The sequence below is a fragment of the Protopterus annectens genome, chromosome 3.part0, assembly GCF_019279795.1.
Source record: "Protopterus annectens isolate FY-2018-M chromosome 3.part0, PAN1.0, whole genome shotgun sequence".
Lineage (NCBI taxonomy): Eukaryota > Metazoa > Chordata > Ceratodontiformes > Protopteridae > Protopterus > Protopterus annectens.
The window spans coordinates 192,032,512-192,052,607 of record NC_056731.1 but is presented as its reverse complement, the minus strand read 5'-3'; the positions used below and the strand labels follow the sequence as shown (position 1 = coordinate 192,052,607).

The window sequence follows — 20,096 nt, the reverse complement described above, 5'->3', positions numbered from 1 at the left end:
GTCACTGTAATATTCACATGTGAAGTCGTCCCAGGGGAACTAGTCTTATTGCCGCTGCCATAGAGCCTAAGACCTTGAGGTCAAATCTTGCCTGTACTTTTTTCTTGGTGAGTAATATGAGCACTTGACTGCATAGTGTTTGTATCCTTTCTTGAGGCAGCTTTGCTAACATGTCGTTTGTGTTTAATTCTGCACCTATAAAGGTAATATGGTGTGATGGCAACAAGGCAGATTTTTCTGCATTTATAGTAATGCCTAGTTTTGAGAAGAGATGGATGGTGGAGTCTCTGGCTTTGATTAGTAGCTACTTGGTGGTGGCAGTTAGGAGCCAGTCATCTAAGTATGGAAACACCTGGAATCCTTGACGTCTCAGATGAGCCGTGACTACTGCCATGTATTTGGTAAACACTCCAGGGGCTGTGGTGAGTCCAAAGGGCAGAGCTCTGAACTGGTAATGACTGGCTCCCAGCCAGAAGCATAGAAATCTTCTGGAGTGCCTGTCCATCTTTATGTAACAGTACGTGCCCTAAAGATCTAACGAGCACATCCAATTGTTTTGCCCCAGAAACGGGAGTATAGACTGCAGTGTTACCATCTGGAACTTTGACTTCTTCACTGACTTGATTAGTCTGCTGAGATCCAATATGGGTCTCCAGTCCCCTGTCTTTTTTGGAACTAAAAAGAACCTTGAGTAAATTCTGGATCCTAGCTGGTCTGCGGGGACTTCTTGGATGACTCTTTTCTAGCAACCTTTTGAATTTCTAGGGTTGCTTGATCCCTTTGACTGAGTGGAATGTTTGGGATAAACTTTGACGGACAAGGTGAACAGCGGAAGGGAATGTTGTAACCTCTGGATATAATGGACTGTGTACCCATTTGCCTTAAGTGAGATTCAGCCAGGCTTCTGGGTACAGTGATAGCCTCCCCCAACTGCCTCCAGAGGCATACAGTCGGGCCTCCTTTCAGGAGCGCTGGAAGGGCCGGACCAGAGAAAGCATCTGTGTCGCCCTGGTTCTGCAGACCCCCTCTGCTGTGTGGATGGAGTCTTCCATTGTTATTTCCCCCTCTCCCCCTGTGGGGTAGGATCACCACGAGCATCAGATAAGGCTGCTTTGGACTTCCGGAACCACATCTTTCCGCTCTTCTGACCTTTAGAATAAGGTCTGGTATGGGCAGAAAAACAGACTCCAATGGCAGATAGAGTCTTACCATCTTGTTGGCTCCTGGTGAGAGTGTCTCTCACTTTCAGCCTGAACAAGGACGTGCCATCAAAGGGGGTGTCAATAAAGGAAGATCTGAAGGGTTCAGCAAACTCGCAAAGGCGCATCCAGGAATGTCTCCGAAAAGCTATTCCTGTGCCTCCTGCCCTGCTCACTCCATCGGCTGCATAGGAAATGAGGCACATGGAGGAGTTAGTGATGGAGGTTAAGGCTGCAAGCTGAGAATTAATCTTAGCTGATAAATCCTGGGCTGTAGCACCTTGTAGGTTAGTTCTTTTAGAAGATCCCTCTGAAGTCGGGTGAAATGTGACAAATAATTCAGCGACTGCAAGGTAAAGGCCGCTGAGGAGAAAGTACGCTTCCCGTACCTATCCATCGTGCAAGATTCCTTGTTCAGTCGATGTGCAGAAGTTTCAGCTAACTCCTCTTTTGTGGCCGCAGCCACCATCACATCATCTACTGGAACTCCTTAGTTAAAACTGTCTTGTCCTCTGGGGCCATAATAAATTTATTTGGCCTCTGCAGAACGGGGTCCACTGATTCTGTAGAGTCCCACACTTTCCGACTCACTACACCCAGGAGAGGGTCGAAAGGCGGACACACCCAAGAGGTGGAGGGGCAAAAGCCAAATGCCTCCAGGTATACTGACTCATCTTCAGAAGGGGAGAGGGACTTCCAGCTGCCCCTCTGCTTAAGGATCTCCAGGATGTCAGAAAAGGAGACATCCTCAGAAGATGACCGTGGGGACCCTTTCTGAATACTCCAAGTCAGTACCAGAAGTGAGAGACTCAGGGGAGTCCACGTGCTTCCTCTTACATGCCCGGAATATCCTCCGGAGGAGGTCAGTGTATCAGAAGAGGAGGTTCCACCCATTGGGGTTTCCTGGTCCACTGACTCTCTACTCTGGGGGTGATGGAGGGATGATGAGGAGGTGGACACTGGCCCTTTTGGGGGAAGAGAGGCTGAAGGTGGAGCAGACTCCGTGGAGTGCACACTCCACATCTCCTCAAAAGCACCGTGATCCTGGGCCGAAAGAGACTCTGGTCCTGAGGGGCAGGGAGATCTTGCTGGCACAGAGGAGGGTGGCTCAGAGACTGATGTGGGAGCCAAACTCACCTGAGCTGCAATGCCGAGTGGGAGAGTCGGTTCCGACAAGGGTCTGACTCTACCCCACCCCCTGGAGCCGACCAGGGAGTGTCGACCCCCAGATCCCTCAATGGAAGACAACATCGACTAAATGAAAGCAGACTGAGCCGAGATATCAGGAGTGATTACTGGCTCCGCTGGTTCCAACACGACTTGCATACTCTCTGGCTCCGAACTCGTCATAGTCGGAGGAGGAATCGACATTATCTAAGGCACAGTTGTCAGCTCCATGATCCAATGGGCTGGGCTTGACAGAATTTCTGCTAGGGCCCTGGTCCGGAGCAACCTCTTCAAGACCCGTTCCATGTCATTGTCCGATAATCTGGAGGATTGAGAGTGATGGCTTGACGATTTGTGGCTACCTGCCACAGACTAACAAAGGAGATTGCGGCACCGAATGAACAGGCTCCAAGGATCGTGACTGACTCCTTTTTCAGCTCCGCATCAGTTCCAAGGAGACAGGATGCTGTATCGTTGAAATTGCTTGACGGCTCAGACACAGGAGCCGACAAAGCCGCCTTTTTTGACTTATCCAGTTTTGAGGTCTGACTACCTTCTTCAGCCCATTAAAATGAGCTTATTTTTTCTCTCCTGTAAGACACTTGCACTGAAACTATGGCAAATGGAGCTGGAGTCTTGGAGATGGACTGGTCCTAGACAGTAGACAACTTGTGTGCCTGTCCGTTATAGACATTTTCTGAGTGCACGAATTGCACTTTTTAAACCCAGATTGTTTTTGCTCCTTTACAGATTCTTTAGACATGTTAACTGTCAAAAAATAACACAACAGTAATTTTAAACAACAGCCACTATAAAAAAAAGAGAAGCAAGACAGAAAAGTTTTTTTTTTTTTTTTTTAACTAGAAAAGACAGAAAGGATAGGGAGAAGGAGAAGTCTCTAAATTAAATGACAATCTCCTCCAACCCACGGAGACGCCCCTAATTTAAACGTTGACTCCTTAAGGGAGGAAAAGAAGCCCTAAGGGAAAAAAACAGGCTAAGGGGAAAGAATCCTCTAACTGAAATGGATTCTTTATCTAGATAAGGGGAAGAGAAAAAGCAAGGCCCAAACGAGATCTGGGGAACAGCCGCTAAGCACCATGGGATAGGTTGTAGCCTCAAGCCAGTGGAAGCGCTCGAGCTTTGGTATGCGGCTGAGTCGGAGCAGAGTTTCGGCTCTGAACCTCTGAACCCAACCAGCAAGAATGAAGGCGAGATAGGACAGCATAACATATGTTTGCAACTGGGGGTGTTGTCAGCATGACTTGTGATGTAAAAAGCTTGCAACTAGGATTGTGTTGGTGTGGTTTGTATTCATTTGTATAAATGTATGATTGCCTACATAGTAAGTGATGGTTTAATACAGATGTTTCTTGTTTAAAAAAAAAAAACAGGAATTGAATAATTCATGTAATGTTACTTAAGTTATATGATATATAGCAATAGCTGTGAAGTAAAATGTTTATGTTAATTATACTGTGATTACTTTTACACAAATGTAATTTGCCTATGTCACAAGTGATAATTCAATAAAGGTGTTTGGAACATTAAAAAAAAGCCTCGGAGAAGTAAGGCACAGAGGACACCTCCACAAACCCATGCAGAACAGCCCTGGCAAAACCTGCTCTGTCCCTGAAAATAAAATACCACTTGTAAGGTTTAGTGAACGTATGAACAGAGGACCAAGTAGCAGCCTTAAGGATAGGACTGGTATCAAGACCCCTGAAAAACGCACCACAGGAGGCAACTGCCCTACTAGAATGTGCCTTTACAGATGAGGAGACATTTGCCATGAAAAGAATTATAGAAGGAAATGGCCTTAGAAATCTAGGAGGAGATAGTTTGCTTAACACCCATACTCGAAGTCCTGGGATGAAAAGAAACAAAACACTGCTCAAATTTGCAAATAACTTTAGCCTTGTCTTAATATCTGAACTGTCTATGCAACTCCAAACTGTGAAGAAAGTACAGTTTTGTACCTACCATAAATGTAGATGTCCGATAGGTATGCAGCTGCAGTCATAACATATGGGTTGTCCTGCCTCAGGCAGCCCTTCAGTCGGCCGGATTCCAAAGTCTGGGTCTGGCCTCGGCTGATGTCGCACTTTCCCCCACGTCAGAGCGTCTGGGGTATAAAAGCATCAGCCGACGCCATCTTCCTCAGTTTTTCTTGCCCCAGATGCCAGATGCCCTCTATGAAGGCTAAATTTGGAGAAAATGCCAAAAAATTGCAGACATAATGCAAAAATATATATATATATATATATATATATATATATATATACAAACAAATACACCATAACAGATTCCCCCAGCTAGCCAATGAAGGGGTAAGCACCCTAGGAAAACCACAGAGGGGAAGGTGGGAGGGTAAACCTGACTGCAGATGCATACCTATCGGACATCTACATTTATGGTAGGTACAAAACTGTACTATGTCCTTCAAGGATGCATCTGCAGTCATAACATATGGATAGAATACCATAGCCAATCTGGGGGTGGAGGTACTAAGAAAAAGATGGTGTAGGTAAGAGACCCTGCAGGACTGCAGTAGCAAAACCTGCTCTGGATCTGGAGTATAAGGGTAAATTGTAATGCTTGGCAAAAGTATGCATGGAGCTCCATGTAGCAGCTTCTAAAATGTCCTTGGTAGCCACCCCTCTTAGGAAGGCTGTAGTGGTGGCTGTGGCTCTCGTGGAATGAGGCCTAATATTCACAGGAACAGTCTTTCCATGAAAGGAGTAGCAAAAGCGAATGCAATTTCCTATCCATTTTGAGATTGTCTGTTTGGAAATTGCTTTTCCTTGTGTCCCAGCAGCATATGCTACAAACAGCTGGTCAGTCTTTCTGTAACTTTTAGTTCTGTCCAAATAGTAGCGTAATTGTCTATGGATATCCAGAGTGTGTAGAAGTTTCTCCCCTTTATTTTGTGGATTTGGGAAGAAAGTAGGCAAATGAATTGCTTGGTTCAAGGATACTCTAGATACCACCTTTGGCATAAAGGTTGCGTTGGTTCTTAATGAAACTCTGTCCTGATGAAAAATAAGAAATGGCTGCACTGCCATCAAAGCTTGTAACTCAGATGTTCTTCTTGCTGAAGTTATGGCCAGTAGGAATGCAGTTTTCCAGGATAGAAACTGTGGATCGGCCGTTGCTGCTGGTTCAAATGGAGGGAGTGTTAGTTTTTCCAGCAAAAAGTTAAGGTCCCAAGTAGGTAAAGGTGGTCTCCTTGGAGGATTGATGTTCTTGATCCCTCTGAGAAATTGCCTTAAGACAGGATGCGAAAAGACAGGAGGATTTACATTGTATTCTGCTGAAATTGCTGAGGCATGTATTTTAATGGAAGAATAAGACAGGCCATTGTGGAACAATTCTGCTAAGTATTCCAGTATATGTGACATGCTCATCACGGTCACATCAAGGCCTTTTGTTGTGTTCCAACTGAGAAATCTTTTCCATTTTGCTGAGTATGCCTTCCTTGTGGAAGGGCGGCGAGCTTCCATAATAATGTCCTTTACCCTCTGGGATAAGCTGTCCTTGGAAGGAGTCATGGTATTCTCCAGGCAGTTAGCTGCAAGGTCTTTAGGTTGGGATGCAGGATCTTGTAATTGTTCTGCGTCAGAAGAAGAGGCCATAATGGGAGAGGCCACAGTTTCGTCTGTGATAAGCTCTTCAACAGTGGGTACCAATGCTGCCTTGGCCAGTCTGGAGCTATCAGAATCACTTTTGGCTGTTCTGCCCTGATCTTCAGTAAAACCTTGGACATTAATGGGATTGGTGGGAAAGCATAGACTTTTTGGGCTTTCCAGCTGAATGAAAGAGTCCACCTTCCATGCTTGTGGATGGTATGTCCTTGTGCAAAAAATTTTCAGTTGATGGTTGTGGGGTGAGGCGAATAGATCTATCTCGGGCCTTCCCCATGTCTGTGTTATGAGTAAAAAGATGTCTGGGTGCAGCATCCATTCGTGTGCATCCGTGGTAGTTCTGCTTAAGCTGTCTGCCAGAGTATTGTCTTTCCCTGGCACGAACTGGGCCTGTAGTTGTATATTGAGTTTCAAACAAAGATCCCATAGATTCATAGCCAGTCTGCATAGAGGGTAGGAATGTGTGCCTCCTTGCTTGTTTATGTACCACATAACTGTGGTGTTGTCTGTCCTTATTAGCAGGTGGCCTTGTTGAAGGAAAGGTTTGAAAGCCTCGATTGCATGCATCACTGCCAGCATTTCCTTTTGGTTTATGTGCATTCGCAGTTGCCCTTGAGACCATAGCCCTTGGATACATTTGTCCTCCATGTGTGCTCCCCAACCTCGGTCTGAAGCGTCCGTGGTGATGGTTTGATTTGCTTTTGGTTTGAAGAAGGGCAACCCTCTGTTGGTCTGGCAGACTAGAGCCCACCACAGGAATTCCTTCTGAAGGCAAGGTATGATTGGAATCAGAGTTTCTAAGCTGTGACTGTGCTGAGTCCATACACTCCTTAGGTACCATTGCAATCTTCTCATATGTAGCCTGGCTTGTGGGATCAGTATTATGCAGGATGCCATGAAACCCAGGGCCTGCAGGATTTTCCTTGCAGTTAGCTGAATTTGTCTTGTCAGATTCTTGAAGTAATCTGGAAGTTGTTTCTGTTTTTCTTCTGTGAGAAAGGTCATTTGGGTGGTTGTATCCAGATCTGCACCCAAAAAGGTTATCCTTTGGGATGGCACAAGTCTTGATTTTTGGATGTTGACTGTGTATCCCAAGGCCTGTAGTAGCTTGATGGCATAGTCCAAGTCCTTTAACAATTTTGTCTTGCTGTCCGCTTGTATCAGGCAGTCGTCCAGATATGGGTAGATTTGAATCCCATGAAGTCTGCAGTGCGCAATTACTGATGCCAGGCATTTCGTGAACACTCTGGGCGCAGTAGATAAGCCAAAGGGCAATGCTGAGGATTGATAATGCTCTGATCCTGCAAGAAATCTGAGGTGTCTTCTGCAACTTTGTCGAATGGGGACATGCAGGTATGCCTCCTTGAGATCTAGAGTCACCAGCCAAGACTCCTTGCCCAGCATGGGAAGAAGCTGCTGTAGGGTCAGCATCTTGAATTTCGGCACAATGAGGTAAGTGTTCAGTGCGGACAGATCGAGAATAGGCCTCCATTGATTTTCTTTTCTTGGAACAAGGAATAGCCTTGAATAAAAACCTTGGCCTTGTTCTGAGTGAGGAACCTTCTCTATGGCTTTCATTTGTAGTAATTTGGTGATTTGCTTCAAAGCCTCGGCCCTCTGATTTGGTGGCACGTCTGGCATTCCTTGTCTTTTTGGCAATGTGTGGAAATGGAACCTGTATCCTTTGTCTATTATTTGTAGCGTCCATGAGTCCCTTGAAATGTAATGCCAATTTTCCGAAAATAAAGAAAGCTTTCCGCCCAATGGTGCTTCTAATTGAGCCCTGGTCGGCGGAGTCAAAATTAAGTCATTGTGTTTGTCCTGGTGTAGCAGTTGTTGTTGCTGTACCTGCACCACCTCTCTGGTTGGGTGTCTGCCACTGACGGCCTCTGTAGTGGCCTCTAGCTTGCCCCCTACCTCTGGTACGCCTGTTCCTTCCTCTCTGTGATCTGTCTGAGTCTGCAAAGGACCAATTCTTAGTAGGCCAATTTCTGCTGAATCTCGGTGGTTGTACCTGCAGAAAGTCCTTGACTGTTTGCACAGATTTTGCCTTTTCTTCAAACTTCTTTAAGACCTCCTGGGCCGTGGAACCAAATAATTTTTGTTTTTCCATTGGAGCATCCAGGAGCTTAGCTTTAACATGGTCCGGTAGAGATTGTTCCTTCAACCAGGCATGCCTTCGTATAACTGCCCCTGTCATTGCTGACCTACATGAAGCTTCCAGTGCATCATAGCCACATTGCAGAAAATGGTTGCTAACCTGCTGTGAGTTATGTACCAGATCCTGAAGAGATTTTCGGTCAAGGGGCTCAGAGGAGGAAAGTTTCTTATACAATTCATCTAACAAATACTCTTGGTACTGAATCATATGGAATTGACAATTTAATGCCCTCATAGAAAGAGTTGCAGAAGTATAAACTTTCTTTTCCCATCGCTCTAAAGCTCTAGATTCCCTTTCAGAAGGTAAAGGATTTTTAGCAGTGGCAGCTGCAACCCCTTTAGGGCCCTGTGAAATGGTTTCTGGGTCTGCAGTGTGGGCCTTGTACAGGTGAAAATGAGAACGAGCACCCTGTAGTACCTATCAGGTTTGGCAGGAGCCGGAGGGAGAGAATCAGGGGCTGTACTAGCATCAGAGTACACATCATCAATAACATTCAAAACAGGAGGTATAGCCAAAGGCCTATGCTGAGGTAAATGTAAAAAGGTCCTTAATCTTTTTCTGGAATCAGAAAATTCCTGGCCCTGCCATTGGAAATGCTCTCTCATAGAATGCAGTGTCTCACCAAAAGAAAACTCTTCAGGAGGGGAGGCCGAAGGAATAGATTCTTCAGCATCAGAATCCTCGTAGGCCGAATAAGCCTCCTGCTGGTGCTCTGACAACACAGATTCATCCGTAGACTCATCTGAAGAGTGGGGGTCAGAGGGCTCAACCCTGGGCCTTTTGTCTGGAGGTGGAAGAGAGCCCCTGTCCGGGTGAGGTTGAGAACCTCTAATTAAGGAGAAAAGGTCCTCTGCTAGGCTGAGAATTTGAGTGCTGGTAGAAGGCCTCTGAGAGGTAGACGTGGGAGGCAAAGCTTTGGCAAGTTTGGCAGCTTTAGCCCTAGAGAAGGCCTTAATGGACATGGATGCAGGGGGTCTGGCTGCACCACGTGCAGGGGTGGACTTGTCTAAAGGAATGGTGTCGGACATGTCCTGGACACCGGTTTCCGTAGGTAGTTCAATAACCGACTCGGCCGGAGCCTCCGAGGCCGAGGTAGTCGGTTGTAAGGATTTGGTAACAGGAAGCACCGAGGACTCTGTTTCAGCCGAAACAGAGACACTCGCGGTAGGCCGGACCACGGTTTCAGACGAAACCGCGGGCCGCGAGAGTCAGTCCTTGTCCTTCCGTTTTTTAACTACATGTGAAGTCGGAGTCTCCGACGGCATTATATACGCAAAGTTAGCCCCAAAGTATTCCTCTGCAAACTCCGACCGACGCCTAAGCATTCGTCGGTTGAAGGAAGCACAGGCAGAGCAGGCTGAGACGTCGTGGTCTGGGCCTAAGCAAGGGAGACGGTAAGAGTGGAAATCCTTATGAGGTATTTGTTTCCCACAAGTTAAACAATTATTTACTTTATCTGACATCGGCTGAGGCAAGAAAGAGTCCCCAACGGGGTACTTAGCTTTTTCGAAGTCTTCGGTAGCTGAATCAAAGGAGCTGGCCGACCGGCACTTGCAAACTGCTTCTGCTTCGGGCACCGCGCGGCAAGAAAGACTGAGGAAGATGGCGTCGGCTGATGCTTTTATACCCCAGACGCTCTGACGTGGGGGAAAGTGCGACATCAGCCGAGGCCAGACCCAGACTTTGGAATCCGGCCGACCGAAGGGCTGCCTGAGGCAGGACAACCCATATGTTATGACTGCAGATGCATCCTTGAAGGACATCCTTCTCAATAGCAGAATCTGGAGAAGGAAAAAAGGAAGGAGGATGAATAGATTGAAGGGGACAATTTTTTTTTAAAGATAAAAAGGGACAACTCACTGACCACCTTGGGAGTGAAAAAGGATTAGTACGAACAAACACCCTTTCTCTAGTAAAAACTAACAAGGAGGAATAGCCACGAGAGCCATGAGTTCACACACTCTCTTGCCTGAAGTAACAGCCAAAATGGGGGCAGTCTTCCAAGAACAATGTTGTAAGAAAACTGAAGAAACAGACTAAAAAGGAGTCTGGGTCAAATTTTCAAGTACAAAATTAAGGTCCCAAGAAGGTGGGATAGGACTCCTGGGAGGCCTGATATGATGGACGCCACTGAGGAATCGCTTGACCTCAAACCTAGAAGGCAGTGGAGGATCCAAGTGAAGACTAGCAGAAATTGCATACAGTTGAGCTTTAACTGAAGAATATGCCAACCCAACATAGAGCAGATCACACAAATGGAGAAAAACAGAGGAACCACTACAGATAGCAGATCCGGATAGTGAGAGAGGCACCAGACAGAAAATCTTTTCCATTTGGACACAAATGATTTTCTGGTAGTGGGTTTCCTGGCCTCCTGCAGAACCCAAAGCATGCCTTCAGAAAAGAGGTGCCTAAAAGGGATCAGAACCTTACCACCCACAGTGTCATTTGAAGAGTGGAGAGGTGAGGATAGATAAGAGACCACTTGTCTTGTGTGAGAAGATTCACCTGGTAAGGTAACTTGCAGTGATTGCCCTGGCCAAGTACAAAACGAGGAACCACCAATGCTGTCTGGGTCAAAAGGAATCATCTGGCAAGATTTTGAGAAAGTCCTGACTGATAATGTACAGAACTCATGTGACAAAGGAAGGGGGGGCATACACAAACATCACCTACCAAGGAAAAGGCAGAGTGTCCGCTTTCCAAGCCATAGGACTTGGGACTCTGGAAGAGAACAGAAGTTGTCTGTTCAGAGAGGAGGCAAAAAGATCTACCTGAGGAATACCCCACTAATGGACAATGTCTGAGAACACATCAGTGAAGCATCCATTCTTGAGCTTGTGTTCTGGATCTGCTCAATGAATCTGACACTAGATAGCGCTCTGAGGGAATGTAAGCCACATGAAGAGTCACTTGATACTGGATCGCATAACCCATGACTGAAAAGCTAATTTGCAAAGATAGGACTTTGTGCCCCCCTGCTTGTTGACATACATCACTGTGGTATTGTCTGTGAAAACTTTGAGAGGCTTGGGTTGAAAGAGGGAATGAAAAACTTCCAGAGCCAAAAGCAAGGCCCTCACCTCTTTTATGTCGATATGGTCTGACCTCTGATGAGAAGGCTAAGAGACTATCCTTCAAGTGGGACACAGTAGGCACTCCCACCCCTTGTCTGAGGTACCGGTAAAAAGGTGAGAGTGGGAACTGCAGCCTGAAAGGAAAGTTCCAACCACTGAAACTGATTCTTGAGACAGGGAAGAAAAGTCACTGGGCAGTTTCCTCATATGGAACTTGATGAGAAAGAGCATGGGAATTGTGGAAGCCATAAACCCCTGGACCCTGAGAAATGTCATGGCTGTGACAGATAACTGAGGAAGAAGGGATTGAAAAAAAGGTAATTAGAGAGCCTTTGAGGCAGGAAGGGATGACAACTGTCTGAAGCCTGCATCCAATGAAAATACAATCATGGGAAGGCATCAGAACTGATCTCTGGAGGTTTATCGTGAACCCCAAACTGTGCAATAGGCCAGTAGTAAACTGGGCATCCTAAAACAGACTTCTGGGAGATGGAACCCAACTAAGCAGATTTTCTAGATAGGGAAAACATCTGAATACCTCAAAGCCTGCAAAAAGTAATGACAGGAGTGATGCATTGGTTGAATACCCTTAGGACAGAACAGAGGCCAGACAGAAATGTAAAAATTTTCTGAAAAGATGATGGATAGGGATGTGAAAATATGCATCTTTGAGATCCAGAGACAACAGAAAGGCCTGAGAAAGAGGAGGAGGAAAGAAACCATGTCTGAAGGGGACAACACCAGAAAGGAAGGCTCCACAATTGGTCTCCATAAACCTTCTTTTTGTAGCAAGAAATAAATTCTACAATAAAACCCCTTCACTACCTGAGAGGGAGGTACAGCTTCAAAGGTACCCTGATCCAAAAGAGAATGAAGAGCCTCAGATAAATGAAAAACCTGATCCCAAGGAAGTTGAGGAATGCCTGAAAAGAGAGGAAGGGACTTCCAAACCATGAAACATCTCTGCTGGATAATGGACAGAACCCAAGAGTCTGAAGTAATCAATAGCCAATTTTGAAGTCAGGGAAAGGTGGTGAATCAAGATAACCTGGCCAAGGAGAGAGGAAGCAAACTGTCAAATAAAATCAGGCTTGTCCTGAAAAGAAGGTTTTAGGGAGACAGGAGTTTGAGTAGACTTAACAGGAGGAACATGCTTAGAACACTTCTTACCTTTAGGAGGAGGGCGAGACCGTCTATGAACAAAGGCATACCTGGAAGGATAGTTCCTCTAAAATTTACAAATGGGAGAAACAAAAATTTGTTTCAGCTCCTGCAGGCTTTGACCTTGTCCTGGGGGGACATATAAAAGTTCGCAGCAGCAGATCCAATAAGAACTTTTGTTATCCAAAGGAACATCCAAGAATTTGGCCTTGACGTCATTAGACAAAGCCAAAATATGGAGCCAAAACTAACGCCTCATAACTGAACCAAAGGCATAAGCACTGGAAGAGACATCAGCTGTGTTTCACTGAATGATGAGCAACTTGTGAAGAATAGCCCTGCAGGGAAAAGGACAAAGTCTTCCCCTCAGAGAAAGGAAGATCAGAAACCACTTTAAAAACCTGACAAGGAGCCAAAATATACCTGGTCATATGAGTCTGGTAGTTAATGGCCCTAAAGGACAAGGTGGCAGCTGCATAAAGTTTCTCATTCAACCGTTCCATGGCCTTACTATCCTTATCAGAAGGTACCAGCTTGGTGTAGGTCAACAACCTCGATGGCTTATCAGAGGAGGCTAACACTATGGAATGGTTATCCAGGATAGCATTTATAAAGAAATTTGCACTCCTTGGGCACCTTGCAAAATCTATCTGGCTCTTTTGGTGCAGGAGGCCAAGTCTCAGGGGTTACAGAAGCTACATAAAAAGTATCTAAAAGATCTAAAAGAGCAGTCAGAACAGGAGGAACAGGAGATGGTTTGAGAGATTCCATCTATAGAAGCTCATAATATCTTTTCTGAATATCAAAAACCTGGAAAGAATCCCACTTACAATAGTCCATTATGCGGGCAATGGTATCCCCAAAGGAAAGCTCTTCTAAGGGGGAGTCTGAACATAAGGAATCCTCCTCCCTCTGGGCTATAGTTCAAGGGGGAAGGGATTTGGGAAGAGTAAGCAAATGATCCCACCCCCCGGCCCCAGAGTCCAGATCCTCATCTGAGGAATCTAATTCCTTGGGCCTCTTGACTGGAGTGGAAGACCAGAGGGAGACCCCTTGAGATGGCTTCAAGGCCATGAAAGCATTAAATAAACCCCAAGTGAAATCCTGCCATTCACGGTGGGAATCCTTTATAACAGGAGAAATATGCTTTATCTTTTGTTTCTTTTTGTATACGACATCTGCGGAAAACACCCTCAGAGGGTCAGACACCTGATGTGAGACTATAACAGTTGTAGGAATCTCCAGCCTCACTAAAACCTGTGGAATCTCCCTCGGTCCTTTGGATATTATCAGCCAAGGTTCCCCTTCAACATCAGTTACAGACATTTGAAAAGCCTCCAAGGACATGCGAGAAATTGGATCCATGTCCGTATCCAAAGGGACATAGGAATCTGAAAGCAAGCTCTGAACGGTCTCTCCAAGGCTTTTACCAGCCTCTAGAGGCTGGATAGGGCCTGACTTCTTTGGCTGTTTTCTTGGCAGGATGGATGTCCCCACCAACGGGCCCTGAGCAAACAACTTAAGATGTTGGTTTGCCAGATATATGAATGGAGAGGCGACTACATAGGGTCTTGGGCACAAACCCCTGGCAGACAGAACATGAGAAGTACTCAAACAAAATGAAAAAGACACTAGTTGTGACTGTCTTCATGAGGAATATTCCTCCCATACTGACATTTTCCCTTACTGGATGACATGAACACAATACTAAAAAGAAAAGGAAAAGGAAAAAACACCAAAGGGGCACTTAACTGAAGACACGGCTAGGTAACAAGCACAGCAAAAGGGCATTCAGACTGATGTTCAATAGTGATGTTTGGACTGGCAGTAAGTTCTGAGTATTTGTGTGCATCACCTTTATACCATAAGTCATGCGTGGGGTGCATACATGTGACATACAGCACCCATAAGACCTAAAGGTTTTGGTATACTGGCTGGACATTGGGCTATCCTTGACAGGGATCCCTAAGGTGAAGAATACTGTGACAGTGATATGGAAGGACATCTTACTTTTCTCCAAAGGCATTAAGTTAGTCCCCTTAATTCTATGTTCAATCAGACTGTGGCACACAGAGAAAAGCATGCTTCTTTTCGTTTATCAAAAACATACAAAATGAAACAGCGAAACATTATATTTGCCACTTTCAAAGATAACAATATAGTGTGCAACATTATGTGGCTGTACTCTCTGAATAAAAATTTTGGGGTACTCCATGAGAACTATGGTAATACCACAACCTTTTGGATAGTATGCCCAAAGGTCTATACAATACTGTATATTTTCACAATACTGCCTCAGTTGAAATCTGGAAAAAGATAAATCTACCAAGTACAATCTACTCAAAAAAAATCATATGACCACCACATAAATCACATCAACAAACCTAAAACTAAACTAGTAAGAAAAAACAGTAATAGGATATTTAAATCTTCCTTACAATCAAATAAAAATAAACTGAAATGTAAACATATCTTTTCAGATTTTACTTTAAATACTTTGTTTTAGATCACTGCCCCTCCACCAAAAAGTAGTGAGCATAAAGCCTTACTCTGGAGAGAGAGATGGAGAAACAGAACCTTCTAGATTCCCTGGCAGTACAGAAGAAGCTGGTGGTAATGGTTCTTTCAGAATTCCTGAAGAGACTGTGCTGGTACTTACATCCACATTCACGTTCTAAAACAAAAGTGTAAATAAAAACATCAATTTTTTGGAGCTTATTTTATAAGGTGAATAAATGTACATATTTGCCAGTACACAATACTCTAAAATGTTCACTTAAACTAAGAGTGGTACAGAGTTTGAAGAACTGAAGTCTAAGTCTTCCATGTGTCACAGAAAGACCTTGAATCATCTCCCCCATCAGAAATGGCTAGACCGTGTCATACAATAAATGCCATCCTTAGTACTGTACAAAAAATAAGCGATTTAACTCTCAGTTTAGTGAAACTGCTTCCACCAAGCAAATCTCTAACTTTTTTTACTCTTCAGTTCGATCTCAGAAAATACCTAAAGTCATTAACTTTTTTTTTTTTTTATTCTTGGACTTGCCAGGACATCATTGTTTGAGGTGCAATGTACTAAATGAGCAACAAAATTAACTATAGAGTGTGAAATGTGCATAAGCATGTTCAGACTCTAGAAATGCAAAAACAGCAGGACACAACTAAGCAAATAGGGACAGTAAAGCATAGTTGTACAAAAAGTATGTCCAACAGTTGACCTTAGAGAAAGTCACAGTTAACAGTAAATGCATATGGGGTTTTATATACCTTGTCTCTATTCTCTGTCAGAAATTTCACTAGCTATGCCTCAGACCTTACAAAAAAAAAAACAAAGCTGTAAATCTTAGGTTGCTGTGCAAGGCTTCCATATAAAGTCAGGATTTTTTTTGACATTTTCTTCAGCTCTTTACCCTTCATATGATCTTAAGGACTGAGGAAAGCTTTCATTAAAGCAAAGAAATGTAAGCACAACAAAAATGCAACTGTCTAATATTTTAACAAAGAAATAAGTACTTTTGTGGCTACAAGGATGGAAGGAGATCAGCTTTACTGTTAGTGTGACCACTCAGTGAAGATCCAAATCTGAACTAAACATTATTACAAATGCAGTTTTTCATTTGTTGAGAGTTACTACGAAAGTAAATTACAACATCTGAATAATGCATCAAGTAGTATTACCATACCAAATGGAGAAGGATACTTGCAGGATTTTTTCAAGGACAGTCATGATACAGCCTTTTTCCTACTCACGAACTGTGCAGCCAAACTGCAGTAGAGTGTGAATGTATGAGCTGTAGACCTAGGTGGCAACCTTTAAAATATCTTGTGCAGAAACATGTTTGAAATAAGTGACTGATGTAGCTGCTGCCCGAGTGGAGTGAGGTCTTATTACACCTACAAGATGTTTCTTGCATTTGTCACAGCAAAAGGCTAACTCTTGGCCAAGCATTCAGAAAGTCTGTTTACTGGGGGGCGTGGCCAAGGATGAACACAGGATAGCAGCAGATTTCTTCAGCTCCACCAATTTCATTACATTGACAGGAATTAATTACTTAAAAAATTAATTTTTAAAGTAATTTTCTTTCTAAATATGTTTGTTTTATATAGTTCTTGAACTATATCTAAAAAAGAAAGGAAATCTTAATAATATTCCTGTCAGAAATTACTTTGGAAATTTTCCTGTCAGTTTATCAGTCTGAAATGAGTTCCAGTAAGACAAATTCTCAAGACTCCAGCATCAAGAAAGAACTTCAGTCTCTGATAATTATAGTCCAGCAACTTACTGCTAAGATGGATAAAATGGATACTAAAATAGACACTTTCATAGAAAAACTACAAAACAAATAGACTTGTTACATATGGACCTGCAACAATAGAAGATCCAGATGACAGGCATAGAAGAAGCTGTGAATGACATGGAAAATAGAATAGAAGAAGAGGAAATCAACATTGAGTTTCTGCTGAAACAAAATACACATTTACAAACAAAGCTGGATGACCTGGAAAATAGATCTAGGCAATAACATTAGGATTTTGGACTGCCAGAAAATATTGAAGGTAACAATATTACTTCTTTTTTAACAACATGGCTCCCTAAAACTTTAGATTTACCAGAAGCATTCTCTTTTGGTATCGAAAGAGCACATAGATCTATAGCTAACACTAACTCTAACAAAAACTATCCTAGATCAGTTATAGTTAGATTTCTATCATCTTTAGATAAAGAGATGGTTCTTAAATCTGCTTGGGCTAAAGCTCCTGTTAAGATTAATGAAACAACTGTGCATTTTGACAATGACTATTCTTCCATGGTATTAGCTAAAAGAAAAGTTTTTCTGCCACTAATAAGGGAGCTTAAAAAGCACAGTTTAAAACATACCTTCTGTTTCCTGCCAAGCTTAAAATCTTCCTTCCTGATGGTCCTAAAATTTTCGATGACTTAGACTCTGCTTTACTGTTTATCAAAAAAATAAGATTTTGGAAAAATAGAAGAAATGGAATGGGCTAGTCCTTCGTTAAAGAGACTGGCAACTGAAACTTCGTGGAAGACTTCAGAGAAGAAGAAGAGACTAAAAACAAATGATTTGTACTATTTTTTTTCTCTCTCATCATTTTATTTTATTATTAATCTTTTAAATATAGTTCCTGCATTTCCAAGAAGCAACAAATATTTTGAAAAAGATTTAATCAAAGTTATTCTCTGTGTGCAAAGAAATGTTTTGTTTCATAACTAGTCAAAATATCTGGAGATTTAATGGCAAGCTGTGATTTAACTTGTTTCTCTTTCTGAAGAGGAAAAATAAGGTCAGTAATTTGATACATTTTTTTCCTTTAAAAGTTTATATGTTCTTCAAATGCTATTCCTAATTATACTTTCTTGATTACACTGCTTATGCTTGTTTGTAAATAATCTGTCATGCTTTAACTAATAATAATTAGAACTAAATAATAGTAAATAATATGTTTTATTTTTAACTCTATTAATATAAACAGTAAGTAACATTCCATTGTATATACTTCTTATAGCTTTCTCTTACATTTTTTTTCTGCCTTACACCCTTTTACTTTCTACTCTCTTTTCTTTTCTTTATTAATATATAGAAATGCTTTTGATCATATAGACACAGTAAATAATAAGATTTGCATAGGAGTTGAGTTGGGACAAAAATGTTGAGTTTTGTTACTTATTAATAATTTTGGGCTTGATTTCACTTACATAGAGTCTGTAATAACCTGTAGAATGCATTGTGAAGGTTTTGTCATGTTTAGATGCATTTACACTGCTAAATGAATGTTTGTCACTAGTTTTTAATAAGTTTCCGCCAAAATGTTAAGAGAAACAATCTGGGATGTGGGCTGTCTCATGCACAGTGTCCATGAGCTACTTCAAAAGCTTCAACTCTCAGAATTCTCACAGAGAAGCTGAAAGCAGCTAGTCTCACCTTTGACCTAGATATCACACTGACACATCACAGATACAGGAATGACACTACCTAATTATACTTTCTTGATTACACTGCTTATGCTTGTTTGTAAATAATCTGTCATGCTTTAACTAATAATAATTAGAACTAAATAATAGTAAATAATATGTTTTATTTTTAACTCTATTAATATAAACAGTAAGTAATATTCTATTGTATATACTTCTTATAGCTTTCTCTTACATTTTTTTTATTTCTGCCTTACACCCTTTTACTTTCTACTCTCTTTTTCTTTTCTTTATTAATATATAGAAATACTTTTGATCATATAGACACAGTAAATAATAAGATTCAAGATAGGAGTTGAGTTGGGAAAAATGTTGAGTTTTGTTACTTATTAATAATTTTGGGCTTGATTTCACTTACATAGAGTCTGTAATAACCTGTAGAATGCATTGTGAAGGTTTTGTCATGTTTAGATGCATTTACACTGCTAAATGAATGTTTGTCACTAGTTTTAATAAGTTTCCGCCAAAATGTTAAGAGAGACAATCTGGGATGTGGGCTGTCTCATGCACAGTGTCCATGAGCTACTTCAAAAGCTTCAACTCTCAGAATTCTCACAGAGAAGCTGAAAGCAGCTGGTCTCACCTTTGACCTAGATATCACACTGACACATCACAGATACAGGAATAGCAGATTAATAATATGTGTTAAAAACCTATGTCCCAAACATATACATTACTATAACACATTTAATTCATCTGATTGACAAGCATAAATAATTTTATAACTCTATACTGGAAGAAATTGTCATGTGATATATTTTAAAGCAGTAGTATAGCATGTTTGTAAAATCTGGTTACTAAAATGTGTCTGCTGTGCATTATTTTGTATAAAGCAGACAAATTTATTGAAGGGACAGCAATGTAAGATGGTGCTCAGTAAAGATACAACTCAGTGAGATCAGATATATATATATATGTATGTGTGTGTGTGTGTGTATATGTGTGTGTGTGTGTGTGTGTGTGTGTATATATATATATATATATATATATATATGTGTGTATATGTGTGTGTATATATATATATATATATATATATATATATATATATATGTGTGTGTGTGTGTGTGTATGTGTGTATATGTAGATATGTATATAAATGTTTCTGAGAATCTGCTTAACTATGAAGTATGATTTATAACAATTTCTATGAATACAATATTTTATTCTATTGGCAATAATGAGTTTGAGTAAATGCTCATATACAAGCAATTCAAGGTTTTTTTTGGAAGCTGTTAACTGTATTTACATGACAGAAAATAGATGCATCCTAATATATGTAATGTCTGAATCATATTAGCCAAAGTTTTTGATTTAAATGAATGTTAGAACTTATTTTTCTCTCCTCTTGATTTCTAACATCAAGAGTATTTGAATGATATTTGAATACAAGTGTTTTATATTACACGTATGTATATAGTAGTATGAACAGTTTTAAAAAAAAAAAAAAAAAAAGGTTTATTTTAGTTTATATGATGCTGTTTTACCAAATGTGTAGTCTTGTCTTGCTAGATAATTGAATTGAAAACTGTTAACTTCAGTTAAATATAACTAGTATTAAATTGATAAGGTGGTAGCTGAGGTACTGCTGCTTAACTTGAGTGGTAAATACTACTCTAAGTTGGAGTTTATAACTCCAGGCTGGATGCAAGGTTTAATCCTTACATTATTTTCACTTGTTCATTGTTATTTGTA

The 20,096-nt window shown here is 41.8% G+C and overlaps 1 protein-coding gene across 1 annotated transcript in view; it reads right to left on the bottom strand.

The window, feature by feature from the left end:
• The window catches only part of LARP4B (La ribonucleoprotein 4B), a 2,371,531-nt gene that overhangs the window by 375,872 nt on the left and 1,975,563 nt on the right, over positions 1-20,096 (bottom strand). The window contains exon 13 of the mRNA XM_044065528.1: positions 14,959-15,083. Within this exon, the coding sequence (XP_043921463.1) occupies positions 14,959-15,083 (125 nt within the window). The remainder of the gene's footprint in view (positions 1-14,958; positions 15,084-20,096) is intronic.